General features: G+C 41.5%; 2 protein-coding genes across 3 annotated transcripts in view; one reads left to right on the forward strand and one right to left on the reverse strand.

The window, feature by feature from the left end:
- Positions 1-2,643: 2,643 nt before the first annotated feature.
- Positions 2,644-17,728, reverse strand: Poglut2 (protein O-glucosyltransferase 2). Its single transcript, XM_008855160.2, has 10 exons — positions 17,458-17,728; positions 15,717-15,922; positions 12,749-12,954; positions 12,494-12,571; positions 10,410-10,582; positions 10,052-10,289; positions 8,259-8,468; positions 7,476-7,565; positions 5,651-5,758; positions 2,644-2,872 (listed from the first exon to the last, which is right to left on the reverse strand). Exons 1-10 carry the CDS (start codon positions 17,637-17,639, stop codon positions 2,855-2,857), a joined length of 1,509 nt encoding a protein of 502 aa, XP_008853382.1. The 5' UTR covers positions 17,640-17,728; the 3' UTR covers positions 2,644-2,854.
- A 1,465-nt stretch (positions 17,729-19,193) lies between these two features.
- Bivm (basic, immunoglobulin-like variable motif containing) overlaps positions 19,194-24,794 on the forward strand; it is a 35,685-nt gene continuing 30,084 nt past the window's right edge. For both annotated transcript variants that reach the window (XM_017794881.2, XM_017794879.2), the window contains exons 1-2: positions 19,194-19,329; positions 23,869-24,469. In XM_017794881.2, coding sequence (XP_017650370.1) covers positions 23,992-24,469 — 478 coding nt within the window. In that variant the 5' untranslated portion in view covers positions 19,194-19,329; positions 23,869-23,991. The remainder of the gene's footprint in view (positions 19,330-23,868; positions 24,470-24,794) is intronic.

Here is a 24,794-nt window from a genome sequence, read left to right on the forward strand (position 1 = left end):
CCTGAAAGGCACGAAAAAGATTTTTGCCCTCAGATGCCCCAGAAGGACCCAGGCCTACCAAATATCCTAACATTAGCCCAGGGAAACTGACTCTGACCACTAGAATTGCAACAGAATACATTTGTGTTGTTTTAGATGACCAAGTCTGTGGTAATTTGCCACACCCCGAAGCAATAGGAAACTAATATAAAAAGCCTTATCTATGAACCAAATTTTGAGTTCTGCATGTATTGAAATAAAATTTTTGAGGATTTCACCAGTTACAATGTAAAAATTGTGCTTAGTTTAGAGGCTGTTTAAGTATGGGTGGTAGGCCAGATTTGCCCTGTAGGCACACGCCTTTAATCCCAGCACTTGGGAGGCAGAGGCAGGTGGATCTCTGTGAGTTCAAGGCCAGCCTGGTCTACATAGTGAGTTCCAGGACAGCTGGGGCTACAGGGAGACCCTGTCTCAAAAAGATTCAAAAAAAGAAAAAAAAAAAAAAAAAAAAAAAGTCATAAATCAGGCTGGGCGCTTTGTTTCCATCACCTGGGAGACAGAGGTAGGCAAATCTCTGTGAGTTCCAGACCACCTGGGGCTACAAGGAGACCCTATCTCAAAGACGTCCCCCTCCAAAATTCCTAAATCAGCTACTATAACAATTCAGCCATGACAAAATATTAAGATATAATGGCCATAGTTTTTTAGAATGCTATAAATGTAATCCATTGTGGATGAATACAGCCAAACCAGGAAAATAAAATGTGAACATTTCCAAATACCTGAAAAAAAGATTTAATACAATTTAATACTCTTCTTATTGGTAAACTTTAGTAAATTAGTGTTAGAAGGAAATTTTAAATAATTTTAACAGATGAATAAACTATCATAAACTATAGCAAGCACCTTAAAAGTGAAAAATCAGCAGCATGTCTGATTAGTATCTTATGATTTAAAGTAGTCACTCTATTACCACCCCTGTAATGTCATTTGTAGTCATAACCCGTAATTACATTATTTTCCTGTTCCTTATTTTTCATTCTTTGTCCTGAAGAGACAGGGACTACTTACTGCTCTGTCTTCAGAACTTAGTCCAATATCCGAGGTGTTCATCAAATATTTGTTGAATTCCCATTGGTGATAGTTAACTTTTTGTGTCAACTTGGCTAGGCCAAACATTCTGAATGGTTCTTCCTGGGTATTTTTCAATGACATTAACATTTAAATCAGTGAACTTTGAGTAAAGCAGATTGACCTTCATAACATGGTTGGAACTTGTCTAACTGGTTGAAACTGTGAGTGGTGAGACTATAGGCATGTAGCACCATACCTGGTCCCCTTTTAGTTATTTAACTGCATTTTCAATGTGACTGCCATTCGTTCATTCATTCCTGGCTGGTCTAGGTGCAGGCAGCCTGTTAGGACCTAAAAAGATGGTCTCTGTAGTAAAAGTACATTAAATCTGGGGTGGAAAGGAGGGTCTACAAACAGTTACCACATAGTACAGTGAACACATAACACAAAGAATCTGAGGGGCAGATTCAGAAGTGGTTCTAGATTCCTGAAATGAACACTGAGCTGTACAAAGGAGAGCGGATTGTGGCTTCCACACCATGAGAAAAGCAAATCCCAGGGCAGGAAGGAAGCAGCCACTGGTGAGTTCTTAAGTGGTAAGAGCTGGGTGTGGTGGCACACTTCTTTGATCCCAGTACTCAGGAGGTAGAGGCATGTAAATTCAAGGCCAGCTTGGTCTACAAAGTGAGTTACAGACCAGCCCCATTACAGGAAGACCCTGTCTCAACCCCCTCCCCCCACAAAAAAAACATGAAAAAAAAAAAAAAAAAGAAGTGGTAAGAGATCTAACTAATCATGCAGGCAGAGGGATGCCAGATAAACACAGGCCCTGGAGCTTGGCATGGTGGTGCACACCTTTAATTCCAGCACTCAGGAGGCAGAGACAGAACTCTGAGTTCTAGGCCAGCCTAGTCTACATAGTGAGTTCCAGGCCAGCTGGGGCTACAGGGATACCCTGTCTCAAAAAGACCAAAAAAAGAGACAGGTCTTGGATACTGTATTAGAATGAGATTTGGCTATAATTGACCATTCATTCCAAAATAATAATGGCTCAATGGCTCAGAGGAGAGAGAGTTGTTTTTTTTTGTTTTTTTGTTTTTTTGTTTTTTTATATATTTTAAGGTAAGAGTCTTACTGTATAGCCCACAGTAAGAATTGGAATTCATTCTGTAACTCAGGCTGGCCTTGAACTCATGGCAATCCTCCTGCCTCAGCCTCCTGGGTGCTAGAATTCCACACATGAGCCACTATAACTGGCTGGTTTTGTTTTTGTTTCTGAGGTTTGAGTCACAGCAAGTAGAAACTCTCCCTTTTCTACTCTATGGTTCAAATACAGCTAGTAATTAGTACAACATAGGCCTTTAAAATATTTTTATTTAATTTTATGTGTATGAGTGTATTTCCTGCATGTGTGTAAATGTACCTATGTGGTACAGTGCCCACAGAGGTCAGAAGAGGGTGTTGGATTCGGAACTTGAGTTATGGACGGTTGTTAGCCGCCGTGTGGGTGCTAGGAATCAAACCTAGGTCCTCTGCAAGAGCAGCCAGTGCTCTTAACCACTGAGGCATCTCTCCAGCCCCAATATAGGTCTTTAAAATAAAGGTAGTTTTATTACCAAAAAATTTAAAATGTGCTGTAAAGAAGTCATGGGAATACTGCATAAGAAGAAACACCTTGATAATGAAAACAGTCACACAGATTTTACATTGTCTGTGGAATTAATACTTAAAAATGACCTTCTTTACAGTTAAGAAGAGAATCTTCAGAGCACCATCATTTGAATGGAAGATACTTTGCATATCAGAGTTCATCTTTGGTCTGAAATTAAGAAGAAAAATATTAAGAGCCATTAAGAAGTCTTATATAAATAAAAACTACACCAGTCACTGATTTTCTCCCAAAGAGGAGAGCCAGAAAAAAGCCAAGAAATGTCTTTAGGGCTCAGGACTATTTCTAGAAGACCAGAATCACCAAGTGTGAAGTTATGGATGGGGATCCTAAACATTTGGGGGCTGTGGCACCATAAAGCCCTGTGTTATGGATAACTGTACAAAGGGAAGGAGTAGGCCAAGAACAGAAATGAACAAAGTTACCATTGTGACTCTAAGTTCCACTAGCTGGGGGAAGATACTAATGTGGTACCTCCTCTAAATCACTTAGCGATAACAGAGCAACAAAACTTCCCAATCTCTTGTAGAGCTCAAAGGAGAAGTGTTGTGATATTAAATTAGGATTCGGGAAGGGGATGCCTTTTTTTTTTTTTTTTGAGAAAGAGTTCTTGTAACCCTAGCTGACCTGGAACTCGCTATTAGACCAAGTTGGGCTTGAACTCACAGAGATCTGCCTGCCTCTGCCTCCCAAGTGCTTGGATTAAAGGCGTGTACCACCATGCCAGCTTCAGGGATACTTTTTGATCTGGCAGTTCCAATCCCTGTTTCACTATTGGGTCTAATGATTTTATGTCTTTTGCAACACTGACAGGATGTACCACTTGGGGGGAGGGTGTGAGCAGTGAATTAGTGGTAAGTCATTTCTCCAAAAAAGATAAAAACCAAAACAAAAGGTGGGCATGGTGGTGCACGCCTGCAGTCCCATCACTTGGGAGGCAGAGGCAGGCGGATTTCTGTGAGTTCAAGGCCAGCGTGGTCTACATAGTGAGTTCCAGGACAGCTGGGGTACAGGGAGACCCTGCTTCAAAAAGACAAAAAACAACAACAAGAAAAAAAAAAAACAACCAAAAAACCAAAACCAAAACCAAACAAAATTCTGATTTGTCAACTGTCATGGTGTAAATAGGCTGATTATAAGCTACCAAAAAAATATACTGGGCAGAATTCTTGCATATTTCAGTCAAGTAAGCTATTAAGAGCTCTCACCATTGCTGTCTGTGGGCACACTATCCCTTTAAAATGTTCTTGAGAGTAACACAGTAACTGTATCTGCCTTCTCATCTTTAGTTACAATACCACAATTTTGAGTTTGTTCATTGAAAAATATGATGATGTTGTTTAAAATACTGCCAATCCTGGGGCTGGAGAGATGGCTCAGTGGTTTAAGAGCGCTTCTAGTTCTTCAAGAGGACACAAAATTCAGTTTACAGCAACCACACTGGGAGTCTTACAATTGATTGCCTCTAGTTCCAGCTCTAAGGAGATCTGATGCCCTCTTCTGGCCTCTGAGAGCATTGCGTGCATATTCACATAGCCCCTCCCACAAAAAACCAATTCCCTAGAAAATACTGTCAAGCCAGTAAATTTACACATGCATACAAATGCATACACATGCACACACCCCACACATACACACACACTATATATATATAGAGAGAGAGAGAGTGTGTAGTTTATGTAACCTCCTCTCCCCCCGCCCCAACAAAACTCTCAACTATAATCAAACAATACTCTGTCTCCTGTACACAAGCACATGATATGGTCAATGGAGGCTGGTTTTGGTTTGCTACAATCAAACTAGAATTTGAGCTAAATTCTTTTTTTTATTAATTTTTAAATTTGTATTTTATGTGTATGAGTATTTTGCCTTCATGTATGTAAAGTACACCACATGTATACAGTGCCGGTGGAGGCCAGAAGAGGGTGCCAGATTCCCTGGAACTGGAGTTATGGATGTTCTTAGCCCACCATGTAGGTGCTGGGAACTGAACTTGGGTCCTCTGGAAGACCAGCAGTGCTCTTAACCAGTGAACCATCTCCCCATCTTGGAGTTAACCATAAAATGCAGGCAGTGACTGCCCAAATTCTAGGGTGTTTCCAGCCTTATGAATGTGTATATTGACTTGACTTTTAGAAATAAAGTCATTGTGTGGTGGCATCAACAGTGACTACTTTGTAATGAATAAGTCGGTAACATGAGTCCTCAGGGCTGTGTTTGCTTTTATTTCTACATTGGGATGATGAATTTTGCCAAACTTATCTCACTGGGAGATGAGGATATCAGATGATCCATGGGAAAATATTTTTCCAAACTATCAATATCTATTCAAAGCCTGGAAATCTGAATTCTCACATTAAAAAGGGCTTTCCTTGGGGCTAGAGAGATGGCTCAGCAGTTGAGAGCACTTGCTGCTCTTGTGGAGGACCTGGGTTTGGTTCCCAGCACCCACATGGTGACTGACAACTGTCCTGGCACTGGTACCAGGGGATCCAACACCCTCTTCTGACTTCCAAGGGCACTTCATGACATGAGTGCACTTACATATATGCAGGCAATACACTCACCCATAAAATAATTTTTAAAAAAGGCTTCCCACAGCTTTGTCAGGGAGCTAGTCCATCTTCTCACTAGTATCCTTTCTTATACACTTCTTTATCTGCTACATGTCCAAATCTGGTGGACTGAGTTGTCCCTGCACCTGAGGAAGAACTCAACCATTTGTTGCCTGGTATAAATCTGGGTTAAGGTTAGTTCTGATTGATCTTGGCCAGATGTGGACTGTCATGGTGTAGTAGCCCCACTAGGCTGATTATAAGCTACCAAAGAAGTTAACTAGTGTGCAAAATTTCTGCATATTTCACAGGCAGTGAGCTCATGGGAGCCGGTTCTATCACACAGCTAGGGCCAGGAGGTCAGTCTTGTTACCTTTTTTCTATGGCACACGCAAGGAAAGAGGTCATCCTTAGTCTCTGGTTCTACTCTCTTCATCCCGTCTCGGATTTGTGGTTTACTCACTTGTAAACTGGCATATTCCTGTTAAACACCAATAGAAAAGCATTCTTTAAGTAACACTTTAAGTACAGTCACCAAATGAGACATATTGGAATTTTTAAGTACAATATTCATTTAATTCATGTGTACCAGACTGTGACCTACAATATCCTCCATATCCTTCTTTGTTGCCCAACAGCAGTTTCTGAGTCCTGGTTGTCATGTGAACACTGGCTACTGACTCCTAAAAGACCTCTCACTATTCTACTCTACTTTGTGTGCTTGTGTGTGTGCTTATATGTGGTGCATGTATGTGTGTGTTTGTGTGTGTGTGTGTGTGTGTGATATTTGTATGTACACAAAGGTCAATATCACGGATCTTCCTTAGTCACTTTGCATCTTATTTTTAGAGACAGCAGCTCTAACTGAGACTGGAGCTCACCAATTGGTTAGACTGGCTGGCCAGTGAGCCTTGGAGAGCCTCCTGTCACTGCTTCTCAGTGCTGGGACTACAGATGCTCCACCATACACTGATTTTTATATGAGTGCTGGGCATCTGAACTCAGGTCCTCATGCTTGTGCAGCAAGCACTTTACCCACTGAGCAAGCTCTCCAGTCCTATCTTGTTTTGTTTTTTGAAACAAGGTCTTTCTTGCAGGTCTTGCTATGTAGCCCTGGTTGGCCTAGAACTGAGTATGTTGATCAGGTTGGCCTCAAACTTGTATAATACTCCTGTTTCTGCCACCTGAGTGCCAGGATTACAGGTGTATACCCCTTCACTTGGCTGTATCCCAAATATATATGACTAATTTTTTCCTTATAACTATCTTCTGCTTTATAAGGAGATAATTTTGCAGAAAGTCCTCCCTAGAAATGAGAACAGAGCCTAGTTCTACTTTTTCTACCAAGTCTGTACAGGCCTGAGTCACTACTTTCCTTGATTATGTTCTTATTCTGCAGTGGGCACTGTGCTAAACATGTGCTTCACATTAGCTTGAATTAATGACATGGCTCAATGGATCTTTACATGTTCAGATAGTGACCCCACCCTCCCAACCTGGTGTACTCATTTTGCATAGCTCACCCTCTGTATCCCTTCACCATCCTCTACAGGATGTTATAAGACAGGAAGGTCCAGTCCAGACCAGAAACAAATCAACTTTGCTTTGTAGCAGAGCCCAAGTATGGGGGTCAGTATCTGTAATTCTCAGATAAAAATATTATCTTAAGGTGAGTCTTTGAAATTGTTAGATATACTTTGATTTCACTTCCCAAATGACTGGGTCCGTGGAAATAATTTCCAAGAGAACTTATAATACTTGGGGCCACGATAAGAGGCCTATTGCACTTTTTGTACAAATGCTAAGGCAGCACCACGTAATGCAAAGAGAAAATACAAAGGCATGTATAGTAAATTTGCAGGCACAAAGGCCAAGTTCTTAATCATATACCACATACAGTTTTAATATTAACATTTTTCACTTGAGGTTGTAACATTATCTGTCAGCTATTCTTTGGTATTCACCTTCTTTTCTCAGTCTCTGGAGCCGAACCCAGTTCCTCATGCATGCTAGACAAATGCCATATAAGTAAGTCACACTCTAAACCTCAACTACTCATTTAATATTTGTCTCTGATTTTCACTGAAAGTGGTACATATGTGTCCTTGGAGTAATATACTTCTAGAAAATTTTATTTGAATATTATTGCCTATAAATATGTGTAGTTTTAAGCAATATGACTTTAAAAAATTACTAACCTGGAAGAGTTTGAAATAATAACAGAATATATTATCGCCCATTAGATTATTTCTTGCAAATTCTTGTCCTGCTTTTGCTATCTTCTTGGCCTATGGGGATAAAACACCCTTTAATGGAACATAAATTTTTTCTCTTGCAAACATATGTATATATCTTCAGGATATGCATGGAGCGAGATAACACAGAAAACATCCTTGGGAGTAGTCTTATGTGGCAAAAGAACATTTCACAGGTTATGCTTGTTCAGAGAGGTTGGCCAGACCTGAAAGTCTGAGTTGTCATCTGGGGTGTCCTAGAATTAAGCCTCTCTTGGAGAGAGAGGATATACAGCAATTAAAGTAACCATGACTTTATCAAGTAAATAAAACATGGCACTACATGAATACTCTGCCTTCACCATCCTCAGAAGACACCTAGCTTCAAGTTTACTCATGTATTAATAATCCCTCACTTTACTCTACAGTACAGTTAGTCACATCTCCTGCCAGACAGGCCATCTTCTCACTGTTAGTAAAAACACTGCCTGTGCTCATACCAACCTGACTGGAGGAGCACAATCCAGGCCAAGGTTAGCTTTTGTTTCACAGGCAGAGTGGACAGCTAATCCAAGACATCAAGCTTATGTTTACCGGGAGGGGAACTGCTGTGATACCCATGGTCAGGCAACATCCTATGTACAACTGAAAGCTGTTTCTGAGCACCCTAGTCTCTAGGCATGTTTCAAATATTCCCATGATATTGTGGTACAAATGGGAGCAAGCCTTCTATGAGACTGACCTTACCTTTGCATCATGATCTTTTGCCCATTTAAGCTTTTCTAGCAGATCACTCAGGTTGCTTTTGACTGGAATGTAGTGTTTCCAGGGCTGCAACTCATTATAAAAGTGTTCATAGTAGATGGAGTCCTGCTTCAGGACAACGCTGTCGCCTACCAGTAGATAGGGCAGGCGATATGCTGCAACAGTGCCATCAATATTTATCTGATACTTATGCTGCAAAACAGCAGGAGAGTAGAAAAGCCTTCATTAAATTCCCATTTTCCACTCTCTTTTTTTCTCCTCCCAATTCCGCACACCATTTTGCCACCCTCAGATTTTGCCCTCAGATTTTGAGTGTTATGGATTTGGGATTCCTCTGTGTCTATATTAATTTACACGTGCATCTAATGGTGGCACATTCTGTGCCATGTTAACAACGTTTTTTAAACACCAGATGGCCACACACGTCTTAAGGAAATTGACAAGTTCTAGGGCAAGACTATCTATGAATAAAAATATTCATAGAACTATGGAAATCAATAGCCTTAGCTGTAGAAAATTCAACAGGCAGAAATAAAGCCAAGACATCAAATGCTGTGCTTGGGGCTGCAGAAATGGCTCAGTCAGTAAACTGCTTTCCATGCAAGCATTGGGACCTGAATTTAGATTCCCAGAACCCTTGTACAAAGGCTGGGTGTGATGGCTTGTAACGTGCTTGAAATCCATATGCTGGGGAGGGAGAGGCAGGTGGATGTCTGGAGCTTGTGGACCAGCTAGTCTAGCCTACTTGGCATGCTCCAGTCAAGTCAGAGACCTTGACTCAGGAGACAAGGTGGCTGGCTCCTAAAGAATGACACTTGAGGTTCCTCTGCCCTACACGCACACACACACACACACACACACACACACACACACACATACATATGCATCTGTACACATACATGCACCTACACAAATATATATACAGTACTATATAACACACATACACATATGTACCTAGATACATATACACCTACCCACACACATCTATACATATAGACACAGAGAGAGAGACAGACAGACACAGAGAGAAAGAATCTTTCTGAGAAGGGATGGCTAATCTCTCCTTAAAAAAAAAAACTTTCATGATGCATCTGTGAAAAATACTAACAGTTCAATTATAGCATCCTTTAGGTCTACCTACAACAGTGTAACCCATCAAATGAAAACATGGGCATCCACAAAGCAAAGGAGCTCACATGCTTTCTCCTACCACACCTTTTTGCTGACCCAGAGAACTTTAGAAACCACCCAGAGGTCCAGAGAGCAGGGCCATACCCATTACTTGAAATAAGGGAGTTGTTAAAATTAAAAAAAGAATTTTCCCTGGGAAACATGAGGAATCCACACTCAAGATGCAGAAAACCATGTGTCATCCCCAGAATTCCCAGGCAGCACATCTGGATGGGTTTCAAGCACATTCCTCACCAGAACGCCTGATGAGAGACACCTGGTTTACATCTTCTTGTGCTGCTCTGGTTCCAGGAGAAGTATTTGTAAAATGACTTACATGCATTCATTAATAAAAAAATGATTTGAGCTGACATGCATTTATCTTAAGGCTTATCTGGAAAAATTAGAGCTTTTTCCAGGTTCGAAATTCCCTCGGTGCAGAGTCACCATTATGGCTTAGTAAGTCCAGAATCAGATGACATCTCCACGTCTTGGTTCTTTTCCTCCCTTCCCCTGTAACTTGCAGGCTTCAGTCTCCCCTCCCCCATGCTGTCTTTACACATAATTTAGAAAAGCAGAAAGGAATGGCCACAGATGATTCCTACCTTGAAGAAATCGAAAAAGGAGATGTGTTCCACAATGGGGCCATACAGGCTCTCATCGTGATTAAAGAAGAAGAAGTTGGTAAAAGCCGCATCGATGAGCTCTGGGTGTTTTCTACTGAGTTTCACTAGCTCAAGCCTCTCTTTGTGGCTGTCTCGGCCCCTCCAGAGAGCTGTGGAGTTCTTATTTTCCCAGGGAGGCCCTGTGTTACCTTGCACAGACATCATATCCAGACTTACTCTAAAAGACAGAAAGTGGAACACGTCTTCCTCCCAAACCATCAAATCACAAAGGCAGATGGAAAAGAACTCACCAAAGAGAGCAAACCAAGGCTCAGGGTCAACCCTGACTGTCTCTCACCGGCCCATGGTTCCGAGAACAGAGTCAGTCAGGTCATAGGTAGGCATCACGATATCTTTGGAATCTGTGGAGCCGCACCAGGAAAAGATCGGCTGGATGTTTGAATTGGATTTCTTTTTTTCCAAAGGCCAATCTCCCAAATTGACAAAAAACTCCACATCTGGCATCTTCACCTGTGTGTGCAGGGGAACAAAGAGCTTAGTTTTTACATTATGTAACACCTTATATTTATTAATTAAAATTTGCAAATTGAGTATGGTGGTATAAGTCTGTAAATTCATTAGTTGAGAGGCTGGGACAGGATGAGCATGAGTTGAATGCCAGTGGGCTACATAGTGAATGTGAGGTAGTCTGGGCTACATAGTTCAGGGCCAGCCTGGGCTACACAGCAAGGCCTAGTCTCAATAAGCAAAAAAAAAAAAAAAGAAAAAAAAAGGTATATGTGTGAATATAAGTACATGGTAATACATGTATGAATGTATGAAATGTCATGAAACCCATCACCTGGTATGCTAATTAAAAAATCAGCCATTGTACCTAATGAAAAGCCAATCTTATCAACTTCAGGCCAAATGGCCAGTAACTTTTCGGAATGTGGCCCCATGGTTAAGAACCCTAAGTTTTCTTTCGGTGGTGTCCAAAGCAGCTTACAGGCTAACTACAAAAAAGATGAGCTGGCAAAGGGAATTTTTGTTCTAATACTGCTGAGACTCTAATGTGATCAAGGAGAGAGAGGGTTGCTGGGAAATATACCACTTGGAGCTGTAACCCTAGGTTCTTGATAATGAGCCAGAGACTTCCATTTAAAAACACACACTAGGTAGGCAGTAGGTGTCTGAATTCAGGAAGCCCAACACCTTGGCCAGAAAAGTGCTTCCAATCTATACTGTCTTTGCTGACAAATGACTAGAATGTGTTGAAGAAACCTGTTATAATTAGCCATGGGAAGTGCTTAGAGTATTTCCAAAAGATGTGTGTGTGTGTGTGTGTGTGTATGTATGTGTGCATGTGCTAGAAGTATGTTGATCTCTTGAAGAAGCATCTTGAGAAATTGGCATCTTGAAGAAAACACCTATTTTACTATGGAGTAACACAGATAAGCAAGAAGTATTTGTAGTATCTTGATGTCTTAGCCTAAAGGAGGCATAAAACTGTTATTAAATAACTTCTAGTTTCAGAGTTAACTGACTACAAATGCTTTGTATATTGAGAAGAAACATACTATGATTTTCCATAAGTAATATCATCAGGATGTATGCACATTATTCAATAAACAAATATAAATAAATATACAATTGGTAAATGTAGGTATGGTTTTTCAAATCAGCCACTTTAACATTATAGTTGGAGTATTCCACTAGAACCTGACTAAAATACCCGACACCAAGGAACAAGATTCAGTATAAGGCAAGTCTTCTTTGGACCTAAGTAGGTTTAGTACTAAAATGATTTTACTATAAGGAATTTTCTTTCTTCCATATGACATGGTTGTAGATTGACCCATTGTCCGCCAAAAGATATGCTTAAGTCCTAAACCCCAGTGTCTCAAAGTGGCCTTATTTGGAAATCAGTCACTGCAGATCTACTTAGTTAAGGTGAGATCACACAAGAGTAGGGTGGATGCTAATTCAATATGACTGCTGTCTTTGGGAGAGGAGAGAAGGGGGAAGGAGAGGAGAGGGAAGAAGAGACCCAGAGACTCACATTCATGAGGGCAGAAGGCCATGTGACAAGAGGCAGAGATTAGAGTGACACAGGTGTGAACCAGGGAGCATCAAGGATAAAGGTCCACTACCAGAAACTAGGAAAAAGTAGGGAAGGATGCCTCCAGAATCTCAGGAGTGTGGCCCTGCCAACATTTTGATTTTAGATATCTAGCCTCCAGAAGCATAGAGCATAAATTTCTGTCCTTTTAAACTGCTCAGTTTGAAGTACTTCATTACAGTAGCCCTTGGAAAGTAACAACAAAACTTCAGAATAGCAGTAGAGCAACACTCCTCATATTGACATGAGTTTTATTTTGAAAAATCACATTGTAAAAGCTAGACTAATGTTGCATATTATAACTCAGAAGATACACTTACCTTTCTAGTCAAAGAAAGCAGTATGTCATTCATGAAAATTCTAAACCCTACATGCTCCCCCTGGGTCTTGAGATAGACCTAAAAGAGAATTTGACATTTATTATGTTAACCTAAAAATACCAGCATATGTTAGCAGGAAAAGCTTGCCATAATGATTCCCATAAAATGATGTTTACTGAAAGTAGCCAGCTGTAACCAAATGGTCAGAACAATAGGAAGTTCAGAAAAGAAACAAGCCTCAAACACATGTTGTACCTTATTGTCCTTTATGGTGTAGTGACACAGGCTCTGCCTCTGTCCAAACTTTTTTGGAATTTTTACTGCAATCTCTTCAGGATCAACAGCTGGGAAGTATGCCAGATCTTTCTGAATCTGAGTGATGGTTTCTGGGCAGTTCATCTCCTGTAGCCAGGCTGCGCTGTCTTCCAAAGGGCAGTCACAGTTCTCATGGTAAACTGGCCCTATTCACATACAAACAGCAGGACAACAATGATGAGCATTTCATTTAGCATCTGAAACAGAACAAAACCTAAAACACATCTCCATGAACTGATTAGTTAGGTAAGAAGGGCATTTCGACTGAAAACATATTCTAAAAGAAATGTGCTTTTATCACATTAGATCAGTGTAAGTCAGTCTTCTATCCTGACAGCTCTTCACAATGAAGTCTTACAGCTTAAAAAAAAAAAACAGCAACAAAACAACAACAACAACAACAACAGAAAACAATGTTAGTATTTAATGAACCTCCCTGTGTGGCTTCAAGCCACCAGGACACAGGCACCCCCAATACTCTTAAACCTTCTCCTCAGCTCTTCTGCTGAAGAATTTGGCCTTCAGGATGGATGAAGGGAGCTTTCCCTTCCCTAGAACTTGGTAGTAGCCCGATTGTACCACATCAGTGATGAGGGCAATGCCAGTCTTGTTTTTGGCAGTATTTACCTGTGTCTGTTCACTGACCAATGTCCAAAATTTATCAAGGTTGAGAGTTGGGCAGAAGCTCTGGTTCCTCTTTAAGTGGTAAAGCCTCATACTAACTTTGCCAAAGTAACCTGGATGATATCTGCTGAAGTTGATCCAGTGGTGATGCATGCCACAACATTACGCTGGCCTTATGGTATTTTTACATTCTGGTTCATGTTGCACAACTTCAAACCAAGCCAATGGGTTTATGCTCTACAGTAGACATTATAATTCACTATTCTTTATAGTTCCTGTACATAACCTTAATGCTGAAGAGAAGAGATGGCTTAGCCGTTAAGAGTGCTTGCTACTCTAGTAAAGGGCCTGAGTTAAGTTCCCAGCACCCACATCCATAGGCTCATAACTTCTTGTAATGCCAGCTCTAGAGGCTCTGATGTCCTCCTCTTTTGGACTCCACGAGCACCTGCATGCCTGTGCCCATACTGTCACATAGATACATACATATTAAAAAAAATCTTTAAAAAGAATATCCAAGTTTGCCTTTTATTGCTGTGATAAAACACTGCCCAAAACCAACTTGGGGAGGAGAGGGCTTATTTTATGTTATATCTCCAAGGTCACAGTTCATCACTGAGAGAAGTCAGGGCAGGAACTCAGACCTGGAACCTGGAGGCAGGTGCTGAAGCACAGACCACGGAGGAATACTGCTTACTGGCTTTCTCCCCTAGCCTGTGCTCAGTCTGCTTTTTTATACAACCCAGGACCACCAGCCCAGGGTTGGCACCACCCACAGTGGGCAATGCCCTCCCATTTCATTCAACAATCAAGAAAATGCCTCACAGACATGCCCACAGGCCAGCCCTATAGAGGAAATTCCCCAATTGAGGTTCCCTCTTCCTAGTGTGTCAAGTTGATAACTGAGGCTATCCAGCACAAAGAATAACCAAATATTAGCAAAAAATAAAGGAATATATGTGTTCCAAAGGATAAAAGTGATATGAATTAATACTTCACTGGTCTATTATATAAATAGGTTATTAAAGTGTCTAAGGTACTTTTCTCAATGGGTAAATCATCATTAATAACAACAGAAGTAAACAATTCCTACCATGTTTTCTTTTTAAAAGAAACATAAAGAAGCAAAGGCAATCCTCTAAACATTCTATTTCATTAATATCATAACAATGAATTAATTATACATTTATAGAAATAATGCTAACATAATATACCAGAGTGAATTGAGACTTTCTTATTCCTTTCTGTCATCCTTGGATTTCCACCTGATGCAGGCAAAAGATGACAATGTAGTATTTTTTTAAAATGTTTTTTCAGGTTGGATGGAATCATCCAACTGGATGGAGGCCCAGTAGAACATAGGAAAATAATTTAGACAATAAAAAAAAATCCTTACTTTTCTTGGGGTCCTGTCACCCCTGCAAATGAAACAGGAGTTTGCCCTATGCAACAAAGTTGTCCTCTCATCCTTTGTGAGAAAACAGCAGAGAATTTCTCTGGAACAATGGCATTGCAATGACAACAAAATCAACAGACAACCCATTCTGCACTCCAGAAGTGAGCTCCCAAATTTTTTAAATCTTTTAAACAATTTTAAACTTTATTTTTTGAGACAGGGTCTTACTATGTAGCCTTGGCTGACCAGTAACTTGCTGTGTAGAACAGACTGATCTTAAACTCAGAGATCCACCAGTCTCCTGAGAGCTGGGCTAAGAGTAAAGGCAGGCACCATCATGCCCTGCAATTTAGCAATACTTATCAGTTACTTAAGTCTTCTATCTCCATTTAAGAGCTATCTATGACTACATATTTAACTTCATTATTCTTAGTTTAAATTATATGCATAGGTATTTGTCTGTACACATATGAGTGCAGGTATCTCTGGAGTCCAGAGAGGATGCCAGATTCCCTAGAGCTGGAGCTGGCATTATAGGCAGCTGTGTGCCACCTGATGTGGGTGCTGGGACCTGTTCTCCATTCTTTGCAAGAACAGCACATGCTCTTAACTGAAGAGCCATTCCTCCAGTCCCTTAACTTGATTATTCTTACTAATATGCCTTCAGGGAGCAAATTACCAGGCCTCTTACTTTAGCCTTCAATTAGGGAAACATCTGGTTTTTGTTTCTTTCTTTCAGTGATAAAGCATGTAAAGTTGTTCTTACTTATGGAATGATACACATACACATATTATCTATCTATCTATCTATCTATCTATCTATCTATCTATCTATCCTCTCTCTCTCTCTCTCTCTCTCAAATACTATTGTAAAATGGTCCAAAATACCTCTTAAAACATATGGAGACTTGGCCACATGTTGATCTTGGTATTTAACTTCTATCTTCAGACTTTTGTAGCTTGCATACATTCTGTATCTTACGATGAAAGACCCATCCTTTCGGTCTAAAACCTGGACGCCAACTCTAGTGAACTGCTCATCAGGTGCTGAGATTCTAACTTGGAATACCTTTTCACCTGGAGAGGATGTGAATCTGTGACAGAAGAGCAATGAGATATGTGGGTTATTTTAAAGATCAAATGCACAGTACTCATTCTTTTCAATCTGTAAAACTTTACTATTTACTACATTCTTCCCCTAAGATGTGCTTGCTTCCTTCTCTCTTATGCTTTTAGTACCAGAACGAATATGATGGATAAAAGACTTTTTAAGGGCAGAGAGATGGCTCAGGGGTTAAGAGCATTGGCTGCTCTTGCAGAGGACCCATGTTCTGTTCCCAGCACCCACATGGCAACTAATAACCATCCATAACTCCAGTTCCAGGGGATCCAATGCCCTCTTCTGACTTATGTGAGCATTGCACGACACAGGTTCCCTTACACACAAGTAGGCAAAGTAGGCAAAATGCTCATAAATAAAAATAAGTTTTTTTTTTAACAAAAAGGATAATAATGGCCCAAATAAAATAAGATGCTTTCATTAGACAATTGCAATGGAACTATTAAATTTGCTAATCTATGTAAGCATAGAAACATGCATGCATTCCATACATAACAATCCTACATCCGTCAATTTGTCATTTATTAAATGGTTGTTCCAAAGATGATGTTATTTTTCAAAACTGTTCTCAATGACTCTTAAAAATCAGTATTCAAAGTTGTACCCAGCCATGGGCAAAAATCAAAGTAGTTAGTCATATTAGCAACAAAACTGCTCTGGACATTCAATTCCCGGAGTTGGGATGTATTTAGTTTACTCAGTTGTATTATTATACCTACGGAATTGTACTTACAACAGCTTATGGGAAAAGCAGTTAGAAAAAAGATTTGTTTAGCCTCAATTCCTATTTAAACAGCTAAGAGCTCCTAGTGGTTGAGTGAACTGAGACTCGAAAGGTGGGGAAGACACAGACGAAGTTTTAAAGGGAGGATCTGGGACTCATGGTCCCCAGATGCACATTCTTCTCAGTCCTGAGCTTTTATTCAGTACTGAAATAATGGATGCATTGAGTTTACAGGAAATAAGTACCAAAAAAGTGTAAGACATACTATAACAAGTTAGTGAATACAATGTATATACATGATATCAGACAAAGCTGCCTCTAAATAAAACGTATATATGTTCATCAGAAACCTCTGCTTCTTGGAATAGCTTCAGCTCAACCAGAATGTTTTCAGGAATTTAAGAACACATGTTTTGCCCCAGAGGTTTGCCTTCTGGGTACACTGCTTGCATAGTTCTTTTGTTCTTTCAATGAACATTTACTTGGGAAGTATGCCATAGCCATCAAGTCGCAAGACGTATTAACTCTTCATGAAGGGGCTTGCTACAAAGAGTTATTTTTATAACATAATGTAATTTATACTACATTAAATATGGCTTTCGTTATTACTTTTAAAGCTACAGGGAAAATGTGATTAGGACAGGGAAGCCTGTTATAACCAGATGTGGGCAGCATTCAATATTCTGGAATGTAAACTTGTCTGAAGAAATAAATGACGGGGGACAGATAAAACAGTAATTTTTCATCGTGATTCCAAATAGCCGAGGAGTCCTTTTTCCACTTACTGTTTCCCTGATGCATCCACCGCCTGAATGTAGAAATAGCGCGCAGGAAGGACGACCTCGGCTTTTAGCCCGGGTCCCCATATTTCGCTCTTCTCTGGGCTCAGCCTCCTCTCTGCGCTGGTCTGCGTAAGTGCTGGCACAAGCCCCAGGAACAGGCAGGAAAGCAGCAAAATGCTAAACATTTCCAAGACCGACTTTCCAAAGATCCACGGATAAATTCGAACTTGCTACAAGCGGACCGAGGTAGCCTGGGGTTAGGCAGGGCACGGTGTGTGTGTGGGGGGCGGGGTGGGGGGGGTGTCCCGGCAGCAAACAGGGCTCGCCAAAGTGGCGCCAGATGTGTGGGTCTCCGCTGTCCCCGGGAATGTTGTCACATCCAGAACGCCGGCATGTGTAGGCGCCAGACGTTCTGCAGAACCCGGCAGGAGCTGCAGGGCGCCTTTCTCCGGACAATGATAAACTTGTGCTACTCCAGCCACTGAAGCATCATTTGGGGGACGAATCCGCCTGACTCCAGCCAAGGTGCACGACGACGCATTGGCCTGCGAGTCGAGCAGGCTTAGTAAGGCCTCATACTAGTGGGCGAGTGGGTGGCAGAGTGGACACAAGTCCCGGTCCCTGGGTTCTCTGGGATTTGTAGTTCGCCATAGAACTAGCGAAATCCTGCCAGAGGTCCTCCCACTTCTCACTTCCCCCTCCTTTTTGCTTTGAATGACACAGTTTTGGGGGGACACTACAGATGCCCAACAGGGGGCACATGCAGGTCTGGGGTCACAGCTAAGACTTTAACAACATATATTTCGGCCACTGTATTCACTTCAAGTGCCAACCGCAGGTATTAAAGGATGAACGGAAGATGTCTGTGATACTCAGCCACCCATCGGTGCAGAGCGCTGTCCCGGCGCACTGGGATGGAACCAGAGACTCGGCCCTGGGTAACCCGAGGCGCGATGCGAGTGGCGTGCTGGGCCGCGTGCTGGGCTTGATCCAGGTTTGGTCCTGCATTCCAGCATCCGGCTCCACGACCCGAGTGCACAGTCCCGAGGTATCCCCCGGGGCAGGGGGCGGGGTCCGCGGGGGATGGCCGGTCGTGTGTCCCGCCCCTCGGAAGCGCGGTCGCGTCTGCCAGGCTGCCCCTGCCCTCCCGGAAAAGAGCTGGGTAAAGAGTTGGGTCGCTAGGGAGCGAGAGGAGCGAGGACTAGAAAGCCCGAGAACAAAGCTCGCTTTGGAGGTGCATCCGTGGATATTCTTGCCCTCTCTCCGGGCGCGGGTCTCCACGCCGATCCTGCGGCCGATCCTGGGCACCCGGCTTGGCAGTGGCCGATGCACACCCGCCCCCGCGCCAGCGCAGTCATCCTCGGTCCCCGCTGCACGCGGCGAGGGGCGCGGAAAGCCCGGACCCGGCTGGCTCCGTGCGTCCTTACGGCCTAGGCCAGCGTTTCTTTTCTTGCCTTTTGTCATTCTTGGCGATATCAGCTCTTTCATCCCCCTTCCCCCCATCCTGGGCACTAACCGCCAGCTGTCCCCGGGTCTCCCCGCAGGTTGGAAGCGGCACCCCGCAGGCCTCCGCGGGCTCCCCCTCGCGGCGAACTCGGTCTTCCGGCGGGGAGTCGGGGAGCTGGCCAGGAGGAGGCCAGAAGGAACTGGGGGCGCCGGGCCCCGGAGGGCGGTGGGCAGGGGCGCTGCTTCCGCTGCCTGCGCGCCGCCTCTGTGCTCCGGGCTCTCAGCGGCCTGCATGCATCCTGGTGGCCTCGGAGCCTGACTGCCCCGTGCCTCCAAGCGGAGGCCATAGGAAGTCTTTCCTGGCCTCACCTCTCCGGATCCGTGGCTCCAGGAGGGTGCCGTGCGCTGCAGGGATCCCGGTATCCCTAGGTAGGCCCGGAAGGGGTCTGGTCTGATGTCCTAGACTAAGGGACAGGAGGACGTTGGGAGGGTGGTGATGGGGAAGGATAGGGACTAGGCTGGTTCTTAGTGTTCCTGATCCAACCCTTAGCAAGCCACTAAGTGCCCTGGGGCACTTTCTATATAGACTATTGCTTATAATACTTGTGCTATGGGGAAGGCTTCAGTGAGATTTTATAAAATGTCTAGTTCTCCAACAAACTTGATCCTTAGGCATAAAGACTTAAAATATAACCCGAAGATAATGTAACCTAGGCCATGACTATTGTCTTTACAAATGGTATATTTATTTTACAGAACGGTTCTTTACAGTGACTTTCACCAGTTACTTCTAGAGGTGCGCTGAGAGCTTGGGTTTCATGGCAGTTAATGCTTCTGTTGCTTGTCAGATTCTGTGAATAAAGTGTTGAACTGAGCTTTATTTCTGCAGTCATTTTCATTATGAAGTCAATATAGTAATGCCTCACCTGCATGAGGGAACCTCAGTTAATCAAATGAGGGGGACCATTACAATAGTGCCTGGCACAGTGTAGGCACCTGAGTATTTGTTGGATAAATGCTAGGCCCTGGGTATACAATTGTCAGGAAAATCAGACTTTGAGGAGGCAGCCATTTGTCATACACCATATGTAAATGTAAAATCACACTCAAAAAGACTTGTGCAAGAAAGCCTCCCTAGTATATACAAGATAAGCTGATCTAACTTGAGCAGCAAGAAAGCATCTCCAGAAAGTGGCATTTGAATGTATCTTTGACAGATGGATAAGAAAGAATTAGTAGGAAGGTGGGCTGGAAGACATTCAGAGAAGCAAAAAATATTGTGGAAGGAGAGGGAATGATACATGGAGTTAGACAGAGCTAATGATTTGGGGCCAGGTAAGGAATTAGCTGTTTGTTCTAAGAGCTGAGCTTTAGGCAGGGAAATTTTATGAGTGTATGTGTTTGTGCACATACGCTCACATACACATATATGTGAAACTTAACTTTCTGTTAGCTATGTACCTATCCAACTAGAAATGACAACCCCTAATGGTGGGTGACCTGGAGTTATTAACATAGAGACAAAAGGAGATGCAAAGCAGGCTCAGAGGTGGGGTAATCACACCTTCATACGTTAGGTTTTCCCCTAGGCTATGATTACAACCTATCAACTATCTGTGACTCTAATGATTCTTGTTTTTCTGTAATAAATTGCCCTTCCTTCCTTTTAAGAAAGCTGGTGGAAGTCCTGAGGACACCATTGCAGAAGCCCCTTGGGCTTGCTTTTAACTACAGAGGGCGAGTAGACAGGAATCAGACATGGTGTGGAAAGAAAAGAAACCCTAGCACAGATTTTGGATCCTTTTCATTTTCTGTGAAATATCTTTTAACATTTTGTAATTTTTTTCTGCAATATATTTTACTTAGGTAATTAAACCTATAAATATTATACACATTTTCAAAGATATAAATCTACATAAATAGTGGTTCATTTGAAGAATTTTTGACACCTTTTGTTTTTAGTGACAATCAGTATAAAATATATCTTTTTTAAAGGTAAAACTGCAACCAAAGAGATTACTCTTGTTCAGTGACCATTGCTAAAAGCAAGCAACCCCGCCCCCCACCAGACAAAACCAGAGTTTCATGTTTTATTAATCAAGTACTGTGTTCTTCATCAGCTTTGGCTCCCAGCAAGCTCAGTTGTAACTTTTGTTTTAAGTGCAGTGTTTCTCTTTGCTTATTTTTATTTGTTTAGGTTTTTTTTTTTTTTTAAACAGGGTCTGCTTGCTATATATTTTTGGTTACAATGTATTCCTGGGTGACTTGAACTAGCCATGTAGTACAGACAGACTAGCCTCAACCTTGTTTCTGCCTCTTGAATACTGGGATTACAGACTTGGGCCACCATGTTCCTCCTTGCCTATGTTCTTGACCAGAACATTGTATATATTCCAAATGAAAATAAATTTATGAGAAACAGAGCTGGTTCCACAGTCAAAATTTCATTCAACTTGAAGGTATCAATGCAAAGTGGAACTGAACATGAGGTGGTGATGGACAAACGCCAGTGCTTGGGGCATCTGTGATGCGCTGAATCAGTAACCTCTGCCTGCTGCCCCAGCTGACCATCTGTTGTCTTTTCCTCCTACTTCCAGCCACAGACACATGTGTACCCCTCCACCACAATGGCCTTTAAAGAAAGGCATGAGCCTCATAGATAGAAGTAGGAAATGTATTCTAAGGCATCTAAAAATGGGAGTAACCCAGTCCTCAAAGAAGACCAGTTAATTTGGTCTGCAAACCTCATGCTCTGTGCTTCCCTTTGCATCTTCTGCCACCATCAGCATCACACCACAGAATGAAGAAAGAGGAGGAAGCTCAAACAGTATCTGAAGACACAGTAAGATTTATCAAAAAGAAAGTGAAATCCTTCTGTGGAGTCTGTTTCCTTAAATTTTGTCAAGGATATGTGGGACCTTTCCATTTTCTATCATTCAGATGTGGGAGGCTCTGTATAGATCATTCCCTTTATTTCTGAGACTTGGTCATGGGCTTCTGCCATACTTGCATGGTAGCCATGAGAAAATTATAACCCATGTTAGTTATTTTCATTTCTAATGTTTAAAGTAAACAAATGGGATGATACACTAATTGTTAAAAGCCAAACTGGTCCCTTATGGTGGGTTGAATCTCTTAGGCACTGCTTGGTCACCAGAGCCCAGAGAGAACTATCTTGCTCTGTCTGGCACCTGTATAGGGCTACCTGTGACAGTGTGCTGCTTTAAGGACTTTCTTTGTGAATCTGCTTCTGTGAATGCCCTCAGTGGCTATTTGAACTTTCTTTACCATTTTCTTTATCAAAGGAATCAGGTTAGACTTGAAATCCAGTTTTCTCCAAGATTGATCAGAAGTTAGTGACAGCAGCTTTTAATTTTAAAAGTTTGTTTGTTGATTTAAATATGACCATTCTCTCCATGTGTCTTTTTATCCCTACATACTTTTAACATGATCTTGTTAATGCACTACTTTAGGCAGTGTTACTGATTGATCTGTCTATCTATCTATCTATCTATCTATCTATCTATCTATCTATCTCTCTATCATCTATCTCTCTATCATCTATCTATCTATCTATCTATCTATCTATCTATCTATCTATCTATCTATCTATCTATCTATCATCATCATCTATCTATCAATTCACATGCCTTACAATGTGCACTTCAATGAATTTTTAGTATATTCCTAAGTTGGGCTTTTACCATTACTATATTATACTTTTCGTTATGGAATATTTTCATTATTCCAAAGGAAAACCCCTCCTCATGCCCAATCCTTCAGCCCTTGGCAAGTGCTAAGATGTAGTTTCCTTTGTAGATTTGCCTCTTCTGGATATTTTATGTAATTGGACTCCTGTGGAATCTGTACCTCTATGACTTATTCTTTTCATCAGCATAATTTCCCAAAGTTCATTTATGTTGTATCATGGATCAGTAATTCTTTTTATTGCCAAGTAATATTTCACCAAATGGATGATAGTAATATTTCATCTGAATTTGATGGGGTGACCCCAAATTTGAAACAGTTTTATCCATTCATCAGTTGATAGCACTTTGGGTTGTTTCCACTTTGGGGCTATTATGAGTAATTCTGCTATTAAGGTGCAGGTATATTTGGATTTCTTTTCTATCTATCTAGGAGTACAATTTCTAGGCCACGTGGTAACTATTTAAATATCTGAAGAACTGTTTTGTAAACCAGCAGGACCTTTTTATATTTCTATTAGCAGTACTTGAAGGCTCTAATTTTTCCACACTCTTGCCAACACTCACTATTGCCTGTGTTTTTGTTTTTTTTTTTAATTGCAGCCGCCCTGGTGTGTGTGTATGTGAGTTGGTATCTAGTTGTGGTTTTACTTTTTATTTCCATAGCAAATGATGATGCCGACCATAATTTCATTTGCTCATCGGTCATTTATTTATTGTCTTTAGAGATATGACTTTGCAGACACTTTCCCCCTTTTAAATTGTGTTATGTTCTCATTTTTTATTTTAAACTATTTATGTGTGTATGTGCATGCATGTGGAGGTCAGAAGTTGACACTGGATGTCGTTCTCAGTTACTCTCCATCTTATTTTTTGGAACATGGCCTCTCACTGTACCCTAAGCTCACTGATTTGGTTAGACTAGTTGACCAGTAAGGCCCAGGGGTCCTCCTGTCTCTTCCTCCCCAGCACTGGGACTATAGGTATGTGCCACTACACCAAGCTATTTTTATGTGGGTGCTGTAGATCATACTAGGTTGTCATATTTGTATGGCAAGCATCTTACCAAGTAAGCCATACTCCCAGCTCCTAATCTAAATTTTAAAATAAGATAGATGGTAAGTGGTTTTAACTCAGGATATACAGTCATAAAATCAATATGCATTGAATGCAGGCATATAAATTGTACTTGAAATAGTTTAGTGCCATTCAGAGTGTCTGATGAATTGATGATCTCTCATTCTCCTCTTTCTCTTCTTAGGATTCCATTTGTCAACTCTCAAGCTTTCAAAGAATGCTGTGAACAACTGTCAGAGTTGTTTTTCAAGAGGGAGAAAGGGTTGTGGCTTCTTCCTGGGAACAGAGACTTCTCCAGTTGGTTTCAATGCCTAACGTTGCAGAAGCCGGAAGATCCAATGATCCTGGACATGGTGAGCACAAATCTGAGAGCAGGTACCCAGAAGAGAGTCTACAAGGTGCTGTACAATCTTTCTGCCCAAGTGCCTCAGGAGCACCTTTGGGTCCTAAAAGAGACAGTCATTATCCATGGAGTTGTCCAGTAACACATACTCGGGAAAAAATTTATGCCATCTGTTCAGACTATGCCTTCCTCAACCAGGCAACCTCAATCTATAAAACTCCAAACCCAGCCCGCTCTCCTTGCCTCCCCGACAGTACCTCACTGTCTGCTGGAAATAATTCATCAAGATACATTGGTATCCCAACTAATGCTTCAGAAATAATCTACAATGAAGAAAATAACTTAGAAAACTTATCTGCCAGCTTGGGCAAGCTACCTCTTGCATGGGAAATTGATAAATCTGAATTTGATGGGGTGACCACAAATTTGAAACACAAATCAGGTAAGAAGGAGCTATGAAATTCACCTGTGAAAACAGACAAGAAATGGCTATGCAGTCTTAAATTTAGTAATTAAATATGTTTTCCTTTTCCACTACTGAACAAGGAACATTGCTGTTGTCTTGTTCATCACTGCGGTTTAAGAAAAAGTAACTTTGGACATGGAACGTTTAGTTTTTTGTTGCCCATGGAAACTTCAAACATTATATTTGCAGTTGGATAGTTTTGAAACTCAGAAAGTGTAAAATGTAAGCATTATTTGTAAGTACACAGGTTAGAAAAGGTTAATGACATGGCTAGATTAATTCTATTATTTTGTAGTTTTGT

Source organism: Nannospalax galili, unplaced genomic scaffold (genome assembly GCF_000622305.1).
Source record: "Nannospalax galili isolate Female #2095 unplaced genomic scaffold, S.galili_v1.0 scaffold287, whole genome shotgun sequence".
NCBI lineage: Eukaryota > Metazoa > Chordata > Mammalia > Rodentia > Spalacidae > Nannospalax > Nannospalax galili.

Coding starts and splice junctions, on each gene's coding strand:
- Poglut2 (XM_008855160.2), bottom strand. CDS start 17,639: ATGTTTAGCATTTTGCTGCTTTCCTGCCTGTTCCTGGGGCTTGTGCCA. Junction 12,955..15,716: donor GTCTCCATATGTTTTAAGAG/GTATTTTGGACC, acceptor GTATGTGAATAG/GGCCAGTTTACCATGAGAAC. Junction 12,572..12,748: donor ACACCATAAAGGACAATAAG/GTACAACATGTG, acceptor ATTCTCTTTTAG/GTCTATCTCAAGACCCAGGG.